Here is an 11,733-nt window from a genome sequence, read left to right as displayed (position 1 = left end):
TCTCTCTCTCTCTCTCTCTCTCTCTCTCTCTCTCTCTCTCTCTCTCTTTTCTGTTTCTGAATACAAGGTCCTGCTATAAAGTACTGACTAGCCTTGAACTAATCCTTTCTCCTGAGTGCAGGGATTATGGGCATCACCACTGTGACTTCTATCAGCAATTTAACTTTGTTTTCTGAGTGATTCTGAGGCATTTGATAAGTGTCCAAATGGTCTAGTTTGTTTTTTCCCCTCTTGTGTTGGAGATTGTACTGAGGGGCCTTATGCATACCAGTCAAATGCTGTGTTACTGACTTATAGCTCTATCATGTGAATTTTTGAGACAGTTTAACTGTCTAGCTCAGGTTGGTCTTGAGCATCCTATGAAGGACAAGCTGGTTTGCAATTTATGATCCTTGTACCTTCTCCTCTCCCTCCTGAATGCTCTAGCATGCTGTACTACCTGAGCATTTGCTTGAGCATTTTAAAGCTCAACTATATCACCCATTTAAAATCTACCATTCCTACAAACCTACAGAAACCAGGAAGGTGTTAGAAATCACTAGTCCTCAAATATTATTTGATGACTATATAAAGTAAAAGGCCACTGAATTAAGGACCAAATTTAAACAGGATGTTTTGTTTTTTTAAACTGCTTAATTTGATTTAAATCTAGTATTTCATTTTGCAGGTTGGTAAGATAATATCTTGTGTATATTGCAGTAATAATAAGGTAGAGCTTTGAATTTTTTATTGAGTTATACTTTTATGTTATTCAGTCATCCATATGCTAAACAACTCCAACTTTAGTTACACCATTAAATTACCAAGAATTCCTTTTTTTTCCTCAGCTATTTTCATGTTTTTCCCTCTCTTTGGGAGACTAGGTTGGGCTAATATTTCCTTTCTAAAACTTTTGACTGTCTCATGTATCTGCTCTTTGTTTCTCAATATTTCTGGTCAAATATTGGTCCCTCTTGCTCACAACAGACATTTCAGGATAGAAAATGTCTTAATATAAGGTTTCTATTATATTTTTGGTTCTTTTAGAAAGCTTTCTATACCTAGTCAGTGAAATAGATGAAGTCTTCAATGACTTGTAGTTACCAGAAAGTTGTCTTTTCAAGATAAATTCTGGCTGGAGTTGACATATATATGCCTATAATCCCAACACTTTTGGGGACTGAAGCGAAAGGCTCACAAATTTGAGATCAGCCTAAACTCCAAAGCTAGATAGCTTCTAAAGTTGGCTTTATAAAAGGAAATGGGGCTGGAGATCAGTTCTTTATCTGTTTTACCGTTTTCTCTAGTACAGATTTAAAGCCCAGTGCCTACTATGCATTATGTACTAAGTAAATATTTTCTGAATGGATAACTACAGAGTACTGCATAGTACCTGATTAGCATAGTGTTCTGTCCTCTCCAAGGCCCTGCTCCTAAAGTTCAAAATCTGCCTTAAAGGCACAGTTCTTGTTTTTTGTTTTTTTCTTTAGAGCTGGTGGTCAGTGATATTCTAGAGTCTAAAATCTCCTTGTCCTTCCAGAAAAAAATGTTGACCATCTAGGGATATAAAATGCAACATTATGGAACAGTTGAAGCTATTTTTATTCTCATACTGTAATAATTACTACTATAGGTTTGGTTAGAAATTCTAACAATAACTTAGTCTAGAAATAAAACAGTACTTGTTCTGGTGATACAATTTATTAAAATTTGTTTTATGATTTTTTTCCCTAAAGAATACCTCATTCTAGCATGACATCAGTAACTAGCTATGTTGTTACAACTCTACCTGCACTTTAGTTATTGTTTCACATTTGAAAGACTGGTAGTAAAAAGTACTTAAAGTACTTTTAAAAAGTACTTTCAAGGTTCAGATTTGATTAAAACATTAACCTTATTCAATTGATAGCAGTGGTTACCCTGACTACAAAATACAAAAGGCTTGCTGTGCCCTCGGGCACTCACCTTTCCCTTTGCTGCGATAAGTAGTCTCATTGCTGAACAAATAAAAGAGCAATTCTGACTTCTAAAAGTTTCAGTCTTGGTCTTACTAGAACAATTTGGAGCGGGCCCTTTACCTACAAGATAGCTGTGATGTTCAGTATTTTTACTGCATATTTAATTTTTAGCTCCTGATTTTGTATTTCTGATATTATTAATGGGAATTAATGCTTACAATAAAGTGCTCCTGTGCGTAAGTATATACTGTGCTGGTTTTGAAGAGCAAATGAACTGTAAAGGCAGATAGATACAAAGTGTATGTTTTGAGATGTATCATAGCTCTGACTCTGTAGCATAAGAATATAGTCTTGCCTGTGGTAGTGGCCCATACCTTCAATCAGGAGGCAGACTTAGGATCTCTGTGAGTTCCAGGCCAGCCTGGTCTACAGAGGGAGTTCCAGGACAGCCAGGGCTACACAGAAGCCCTGTCTCTAAAATTCCAAAAAAAGATTAAAGAGCGTTTAGTATAAGAATATAAATTTGGCCTTTGATAATGTCATTATTTCCTTTGTTTTGTATATAAATTAGCAGGTATAGCATGAATAATCTGGTTTTTGTTTGGAGACAAGACCCAGGCTGGCCTCTAGTTCTTGATCCTCCTGCCCCAGCCTCCCCAGTTCTGGAATTACAGTTGTACATCACTGTGACATGGCCCATGGATACTTTTAATCTTTGAAATTTAGGATAAGTTATTCAATTATTGCAGCTAATTCCTAATTAAGCTTCAAATGGATAATAGATGAGTTCCTCAGGAAATAGATCTTTAAATGGACTAAAGCTGTGCATATGTGGAGAGAGTGTATTGAGTAACCAGAAATGAGTCAGTGCAGCAGAATCCACATAAAAAGCTAACCAGGTGTTTTATGCTGTATAAAGTAACATAGTGTTCCAAAAAGGTAATAGGATCTGGTAATTGTGTGGATAATTTTCACAAATGACCTCAAATCAGGAAGCAGTTTCAATAGTAGAAGCAAAAGAGGGGAGCTTTGAACCAAAATACTGGTTGCAGAAGTAGAAAAAAAAAAGAATCAGTGTCATTTAGTACAGCTTTTTTATAGACTTCAGGGGACTAGTTAAAGTGGCTTTCTGGGCTGGAGAGATGGCTCAGCGGTAAAAAACACTGACTGTTCTTCTAGAAGTTCTGAGTTCAATTCCCAGAAACCACATGGTGGCTCACAACCATCTGTAATGGGATCTGATGTCCTCTTCTGGTGTGTCTGAAGAGTTAGCTACAGTGTACCCATATACATAAAAAAATAAATAAAGTGGCTTTCCTGGATTTTGCTTAGTCCCCGGAGTTGCTGAGGATTATATAATTTACTGCATTTATTACATATCTTGCCTTGAGGTCAGTCAAGGGGAGTCTGTTTTATTGGACAGTCAGAAAAGTGAGGAAATGCAGGTTTTTGCTGTGAGTGGGCATAGACAAAATGACCAGAGATTAAAAGGATAAAACTGGTAACATTTGACTATAAAACATACGAAAACCAGAGTCATGTCAATGTAAGGTGGGAAGGAAATCACAGTGTTCTTGGAGGCGAAGAGAGTTAAGAATTTTGACTTCTCGTATGGATTAGTCAAGTTGAGCTGAAAGTTTTCAGCTGGTGAATTTGGCTTTATAGGTAATATCAGTAGTGGGTTGATACAGAGAAATGTATAAAAGTAGTGGTGCTCTCCAATTTAAAAAGAAAATTATTTGAAATTGTATCTCATTAACATACTTTTATGTCAGTGGACAAAGTCTTTAGATAGATGGGTCAGATGCAGTTCACATGGCAGAGCTTAGCAGCTCATGAACTTTGGAACTGCTTTTTTGTTTGCCGATAGACTAATCTGTTTAGAAAAATACCATACTTGTTATCTATTGGTTTGACCTTGTTATTGCTTTGTTATCTAAGCCATGGCTTAGTACCAGAGTTAATTTCTGTCCTGAAGAGGAAATTTCATCAACACATTTTCTGATATCAGTTCAAATTAGAAGGAACATGATCACAGTTTCATAAGATCTTAAAGTCTTATGAAATATAATAAAAATATTATATTTCACTTTATAATAAAGGTGGGTTTTTTTTTGGGGGGTGGGGGTGGTTCTCTGTGTAAGCCTGGTTGTCCTGGAACTCACTCTGTAGACCAGGCTGACCTCGAACTCAGAAATCTGCCTGCCTCTGCCTCCCAAGTGCTGGGATTAAAGGCGTGTGCCACCATTGCCCGGCTATAAAAAAGATTTAAAGCTTAAAGTTTTCTACTCAAAATTGTCTTTGTTCTCCATAACCTTAGATCTAAGTGGACATTGATAGTTTGACTCATTATTAATATCAGTATTTGATGGATAATCTCTTTTTTGCTGTTAGAAAACTAGCCCATTTAATTTTTTTTCTGAAGTCTTTGCTTTGATTTAGTATTTTGTTGATTTTAGACATAGCTTTAACCTTTGAAGGTACCTCTAAACATCTGTCTGTATATTGGATTTTCCTGAGAGTTTTAAACTCCCTGGTAGCTCATTATGAACACACAGTGGCTTGATTGGCCAAAGATTTTGACAAATTATCACAAGGTATTCCCACCTAATTTATTAGGAATCAGAATTCCATTTGAAATGCTGTTTTTGTTTTCTTGAAGAGTTAGTACATTTTATGCCATAGAGTGATATTGTTAACCTGTATGCTTGGACTTTCTGTCTCTCTGGCAGAGTTCAAAGAAGCTTTCTCACTATTTGACAAGGACGGGGATGGGACAATAACAACAAAGGAGCTGGGGACAGTGATGAGGTCTCTGGGGCAGAATCCCACAGAGGCTGAGCTGCAGGACATGATCAATGAAGTAGATGCGGATGGTATGTGTTTTAATTTGGACCTGGGAGGGTTGTCACAGAGGCGTTTGCATTGTATGTTTACACAAGCTATTTTCAGGTAATGGCACAATTGACTTCCCTGAATTTCTGACAATGATGGCAAGAAAAATGAAAGACACAGACAGTGAAGAAGAAATTAGAGAAGCATTCCGTGTGTTTGATAAGGTAAAGCTCAGGCTGCATGTGCTGAGAATGGAATGAAGCTAATAGGGACCTACCTGGATACCTACCGGGCTTCTCTTAAGAACTCAATGTAAACTTGGGATTTCAAGGCTTACTGAAAAAGAATACATACGGTTTATGCCTTTGGAACCAGGGAATAGTGGCTTGAATGTGGGGCATCCTACTTATGACATTTACAGATCAACTAGTGTGGATTCTCTTCACTTTATGTGCGGAAAAAAAAATCACCTCCACATGCACCCAAAAACAGTTTCTTTGTGTAGCCCCGACTGCCCTGGAGCTCCCTGTGAGACCAGGCTGCTGCAGACTCACAGAGAACCACCTGCCTCTGCCTCCACTGGATAGGAAATTTCTTTTCTTTTTTTTTTGGATAGGAAATTTCTAAAGTCCACTTTTCTAACATGAAATCGTTCATTAATGTTGGAATTCAAATACTACTCAAACATCACCCTCCTACTCTTTTGTAGGATGGCAATGGCTATATTAGTGCAGCAGAGCTTCGCCACGTGATGACAAACCTCGGAGAGAAGTTAACAGATGAAGAGGTTGATGAAATGATCAGGGAAGCAGACATTGATGGGGACGGTCAGGTAAACTACGAAGGTAAGTCACAAGTGCTGCCTCACCCCACACGCTGATTGCTAGGATAAAGTTACCAGGGTGTTTCATAGCTGAAAATCAGTATTATTTACCTCCCGTAATTTGGATGCTAAAATAGTTCTAAATTTATGTCATTTAAAATGTCTGCCAACAAGACTACATGACTACCTAAGAACTTTGACTGTCAGTTTTAAGCCTGCACCTAGAAAATTGACATTGTGTATTAACATTTGAGTGGAACTGTACAGTTTTTGTAGAAGGTGGTGGGGTATTTTGGAAAGTTTGAAATTTTACTGTGAATTCCCTAAGATGAAATTAAAAGACTGTGTGACTAGGTTCTGTTTTTCTTTCTGACTCCAATCTGAAACGGTTTGAATTTAAAAAAGTATCTTGGTTACCTGAAACTTGGATGGCTGCCCACTTGCAGGAAGTGAGGCTTTTAGAAATGGAAAGGACTTCAGGGATCAGTCTTTCCACCTTTCACTTTTTCACTTGTATTTTTCATAACAGTTGTAAGCAGCATAAAGGTTAGCCTTATAAAAGTCAAACAGTTGTTGCACTGAGGTTACAATACTGACTTTTGATCTAGCAGATAGAAAATTCAAGTGTAAAACTAAGCCAAGAGTGCTCTCTCATCCTGTTGTTGGGGGTCGAACTTTAGGTCTTACCTACGCTAGGCAGGTGTTCTACCAGTGTGCTGTATACCACAGCCCCAATATTAATTGCCTCATGTTTAATGATCTGAATTAATAGTGATCTATAAAGATCCAACTTTGTCCATTAACTGGCTTCCCTGTTGCTGTGGTGATTGTAGGAAGGAACAGAGGTGCAGTGTGTAGTTATGCTGGCTTGTCCTTTGTTGATGACTTACGTTTCTGTTTTTTTTTTTTTTCAGAGTTTGTACAAATGATGACAGCAAAGTGAAGACACTGTACAGAATGTGTTAAATTTCTTGTACAAAATTGTTTATTTGCCTTTTCTTTGTTTGTAACTTATCTGTATAAGGTTTCCCCCCTTCTGTCAAAAAAATATGCATGTATAGTAATTAGGACTTCATTCCTCCATGTTTTCTTCCCTTATCTTACTGTCATTGTCCTTAAATCTGATTTTAGAAAATTGATCAAGTACCATGTTGCACGTGGCTGACTCTGGATCTACCTAAGCCCTTCTGCACATCTAAACTTAGATGGAGTTGGTCAAATGAGGGAACATCTGGGTTAGGCCTTTTTAAAGTAGCTTTTAGGAACTGTCAGCATGTTGTTGTTGAAGTGTGGAGTTGTAACTCTGCGTGGACTGAGGACAGTCAACAATATGTACTTAAAAGTTGCACTACTGCAAAACGGGTGTTTCATCCAGGTACTCGGACACTATTTTTTGTACTGCTGGTATTGTACCAGAAACATTTTCTTTTGTTGTTACTTGCTTTTTAAACTTTGTTTAGCCACTTAAAGAAAATCTGCTTATGGCACAATTTGCCTCAAATCCATTCCAAGTTGTATATTTGTTTTCCAATAAAAAAATTACAATTTACCCAATTGTTGCTCTGAATCTGAGTGATTTAATAACTATTGGTGTCTGATTTTTAGAGACAGCATGTGGAATTGCTTTGTCCATGGTGTGATTCAGTTGTTTTTGAGATCAAATCTTATAGGAAAATCCTGCCTGCTTGACTCTTACAAAGATTAAAAGCCCTTTTTATGGATGGGCATGGTATGTGCGCGCGCGCACACACAAACACACACACCTTTAATCCCACCACTTGGGAGGCAGGTCTCTTGAGTTTAAGGGTTAGCCTGACCACCTGGTCTACATAGTAAGCCAGACTGGACTTCACAGTGAGACCCTGTCTCCAAGAAGAAGAAAAAGAAGACCCTTTATAAATGAACCTTTTGTAAGAAATTGGGATATGATACATATTTAATGTTTACCTTTTATTATTTAAAGATTTTAGGTTGATTGGTATGAGTGTTTGGCCTGTATGTATACCACATGTGTGCCTTCTGCCCTCAGAAGAGGGGACCAGACTCCAAGAACTGTGGACCACTGCATGGATGCTGCGAACCCAACCTGGGCTGTCTGTAAATACAAGTACTGCTGAACCAACTAACTCTTCAGCCTTGCTTCCTACCTCTTAAAGCAGTTGCAACTTTGTCAGTAGCTAGAAGGAGGATACTATATTTTACCTTTATTTCTTAGTTTATCAGTATGCTCTTAGTTTAACTAGAGAGAAATTTTAGCTGTCCCTGCTTGTCTCTTGTAATATGCTTTACCATAAAGTTTAGGGTTAGAGGAGCAGGTGACGTAAGCTGTATTGTAGCTTTTGCTTGTTTCTGCCATTGCTTTCTTTGTAATTTAGGTTCAAGGCATGGTTATCAAAGTTTTTCTTTTCTGTTGTTTAAATACCTAATTCCATAGCAAACCAGAACCAGGGTTGAAAGGGTGAGTGTGGTTGTTACCTGCTTATTGTGGCCCACAAGATTTAGAGTTGTCTTGGAAGGCAGGGCAGATCGTTATTCAGTAGGCTACAGCCTTGCTGCTGTATAGAGGAAGGGAGGGGAGTTAGACACTGCCAACTCTGCTCATCGTATCCTCAAGTGAAAACTTTGTAGAAATAGATAGATGGCCATTGGGGAGGTCCTGCCATTGAGTGGTGTTAGCATTTTAAAGGATCATAAACATTCTCTCTGAGGTATTAAATGGATTTCACATTTGTTACAGGCATTGTTGACACCACTGTAAATGATCTTCAGGTCTGCTGTCCAAGCTCTAATTTACCTGTAAGATGCCATCACTGTTTTTAATGAATCTTTCTAAAATGTCCAGTGAGATAGTGATTCTTTTTAATAGTCTCTGGCCTTTTGGCTAAAGCATTGCCATGTTAAGCCAGGTGCCCTTGTAAAGTGAGAGCAGGACTATTAATATAAATACTTTTCCAGTTAAAAGTCTGGAAGTTCAAATAAATTAATACTAAGATGCAGATAACCAAGAATGAAGTTAGAGTGTGTATAGCTGGTCTCAATCTTGCCTTTGCCTCCTCAGAGCTAGAATTAGTAGTGTGTGCCTCCATCCCTGGCATTGCTTTCTTGTCCTAGTGCTAGGAATCAAGGCCATTGAGCTACATCCCTAGCCTACTTGTGCTATATTTTTTAATGGACTAGGATTTAAAAACACCTCCAAGTCTCTACTGTGTTACTAGTATTTGTTTAGCAGGACTATGGTAGTGATTAATCCTTTAATGCTATCTGTAGCATGTTTCCTCTGAGATGATTCTGTCAGTTAAAGCACATTTGTAAAGGAAGATGTGAGTGTCCATGCATCCCATGAGTTCAGTACCTGTGGAGGGAGGTTAGGAGGAGAGGTCAGGTCCTCTGGAACTGCCATGTGGGTGTTGGGAACCAAACCTTGGTCATGTGTAAGAGCAGCAAGTGCTCTCAGTTGCCTCAAGTTTGGGAAATCACTACTGTGTAGGATAATGTGTTTAACCATTTATAGTGGTAATTTTTCAATTTGAGATTCTTAATTTCAGTGAATGGCAGTTTTTGAAGGTACTTTCAAAGAGGTGTTTAGCATAAACTTAGAGTCAAACTCTTCAGCCTTGAGAGTTGAAGATTATCCTTGGGAAGTTAAATTTCCCAAGAAATTTTAGAAAAAGAGGAGGTCTGGTGGGTAACAGGTATTGGGCACTAAACATCTTGTAGTAGTACTACTATCTCAAACTACTGTTAACCAGAAAGGAAATCTTGATCCTATATACAATGTTAGTGGTGGGCTTTGTTTAGTTTTTTCTTTTCTTTCAGACTACCTCACATATCCCAGGCCTGTTTCACTCTTTGAACTTCACCTTGAAGTTCTCATTCTCCTTTCTCTCCCAAACCCCTCCCTACTCCCACTCCCAAGCACTAGGATGCCACCCTGTGCCCAGGCTATGTGACACTGGAAGGATCTTCATGGCTATGTGTGTGCTAGACAGTAATTCTAGTAAATGAGCTTTGTCCCAGTCCCAGCGATGTTTCCTTAGCTGTGTTCAATTTGTTTTATGGGTAAAAGTCCTTGAAATCATTGACCTATATGTTTCTATTTTTGAGGTAAACTATTTTTTTTTTCCCATCTGGTTGCTTTCTTTTCACTTGCACACCTTGTGTAGGTTTCTGGACTTCTCTATACCTTCTTCATAGTCTGTAGTCTCTAGGGTCTCAGTCCCTAGTCTGCTGAGCCAGTTTTACAAAATAAGAAAGTGAAATGCAGCACAGGTGGACTTGATTAACCTGTTGTATTTGAGAACTTAGTGTTTATTTTCATCTTAACCATTTAACTTCCATCCATTTTAAACTCGATTTCCAGGACTTTTGAAAAGTTGTAAATTGAGAAGCCAAGTCTGGTAGTGAATGAACCATGGCACTTGGAGAACTGGAGGCCTGGGGTGCAGGAGACTGGAGAGAGAAACGCCAGCACTGTGGATAAATTAGATGAAGTGAAGGACCTACCAAGGATCTGAGGCTGGCCTGCTGCTCATCAAGGAAATGTGCTTGCCTCATGAGCCTGCTGAGCTAGATGTTAGAAAGTCAGTGGAAGGGGAGACCAGACAGACAGAAAAACAAATCTTAAAACTGGGTAAGGTTTTCTTAGTTTCTGTCCTGGGATTGGAATCCATTTGTGTTTTTTTTTTGTTTTTTTTTTTTTAATTTTTTCTTTTTTTTTTTTTTTTTCTTTTTGAGACAGGGTTTCTCTGTGTAGTTCTGGCTGTTCTGGAACTCACTCTGTAGACCAGGCTGGCCTCGAACTCAGAAATCCGCCTGTCTCTGCCTCCCAAGTGCTGAGATTAAAGGCGTGCGCCACCACCGCCTGGCTCCATTTGTGTTTTAATAAAATCACAAGATGTTTCAAGAACATCAATTTTAAAAAGTTTGTGTTTTGCCTCCATGTCTGTATTCTGTGTCTGTATACATGTCTGTATACTGTGTATGTCTGGTACCCTGGGAGGCTAGAAGAGGGCACCACATTACCCAGAACTGATTTACAAAAAGTTGTAGGCCACCATGTGAGTGCTGGGAATTGAACCCAGGTCCTCTGGAAGAGCACCCAGTGTTCTTAACCACTAAGCAGTCCCTCCAGCTGTGAACATCAATTTTTGAAAGGCCCCACTAAGTTAAGGTAAATTGATACCAAGATACAACTGCTCTTATATAAGTTCCTCGTGTGTTCTGATTTTAGTTTATGTTATGCTGTATGTGTGTGCATGTGTATCCAAGCAACTTTAAAGGCAACTTGAGAGTCAGTTCTCTGCTCATAGCATGTGGGTCTCAGGGTTATCAAATTCAAGATCATCAGGCTTAGCAGTCCCAGGGAGGTTCCCTCCACCCCCACCCCCAGCTCTCCTGGCCCTGAGAATATTTTCAGTTTATGTATATAAGTGTTTTACCTGTGGTATGTATGTTCCACCTGTGTGTGCCTTGTGCCTGCAGGGCAGAGGACATTGGATCTCCTGGAATTGGAATCACAGGATTGTTCTGAGCCACCATGTGGGTGTTGGGAACCTAACCCTGGTCCTCTGGAAAAGCAGCCAGTGCTCCTAGCACTGAAGTCTTTCCTCTGGAATTGGATGGTTTTAGGGAAAAGTGAGGGAAGAAACAATGGAGTCTACGCACTCTTGAAAGTTGGTGAGAAACTGAAACCTCATGCTGTTGAGGACAGTGATGTTTTGGAGCTGACCAGAGCTGGATTTGAATTTTTGGGCTTCCCGTGTGTGATGTGATGATGTCACTGTCTAAGGAAGCTGTCCTCATTCTACAGGTGAAACCAATGAATGCCTGCTTTGCAGCGCTGCCTTGAGGACCTAAAGTGTAGTGTACAGTAGGTACACTGCAGATGGGAATTGAGGGTTTTAAAACTCTGGAGAGATAGCTCGGCAGTAAGAGCACTGGCTGCTCTTCTAGAGGTCCTGGGTTCAATCCTCAGCAAGCACATGTTGGCTCACAGCCATCTGTAATGGAACCTGATGCTCTCTTCTGGCCTGCAGGCATACATGCAGATAGAGCACTTATACATAAAGTAAATAAGTCAGAAAGAAGAAAGGAAGGAAGGAAGGAAGGAAGGAAGGAAGGAAGGAAGGAAGGAAGGAA

At 39.2% G+C, this 11,733-nt stretch overlaps 1 protein-coding gene across 1 annotated transcript in view; it reads left to right on the top strand.

Annotated features, from left to right (window-relative positions):
• Calm2 (calmodulin 2) overlaps window positions 1–7,149 on the top strand; it is a 13,606-nt gene extending 6,457 nt beyond the window's left edge. The window contains exons 3-6 of the mRNA XM_028765087.1: window positions 4,670–4,813; window positions 4,890–4,996; window positions 5,482–5,617; window positions 6,510–7,149. Of these exons, the coding sequence (XP_028620920.1) occupies window positions 4,670–4,813; window positions 4,890–4,996; window positions 5,482–5,617; window positions 6,510–6,538 (416 nt within the window). The 3' untranslated portion in view covers window positions 6,539–7,149. The remainder of the gene's footprint in view (window positions 1–4,669; window positions 4,814–4,889; window positions 4,997–5,481; window positions 5,618–6,509) is intronic.
• Window positions 7,150–11,733: the final 4,584 nt, after the last annotated feature.

Source organism: Grammomys surdaster, unplaced genomic scaffold, assembly GCF_004785775.1.
Source record: "Grammomys surdaster isolate TR1022 unplaced genomic scaffold, NIH_TR_1.0 149, whole genome shotgun sequence".
NCBI lineage: Eukaryota > Metazoa > Chordata > Mammalia > Rodentia > Muridae > Grammomys > Grammomys surdaster.
This window is presented reverse-complemented; position numbering and strand designations above follow the sequence as displayed.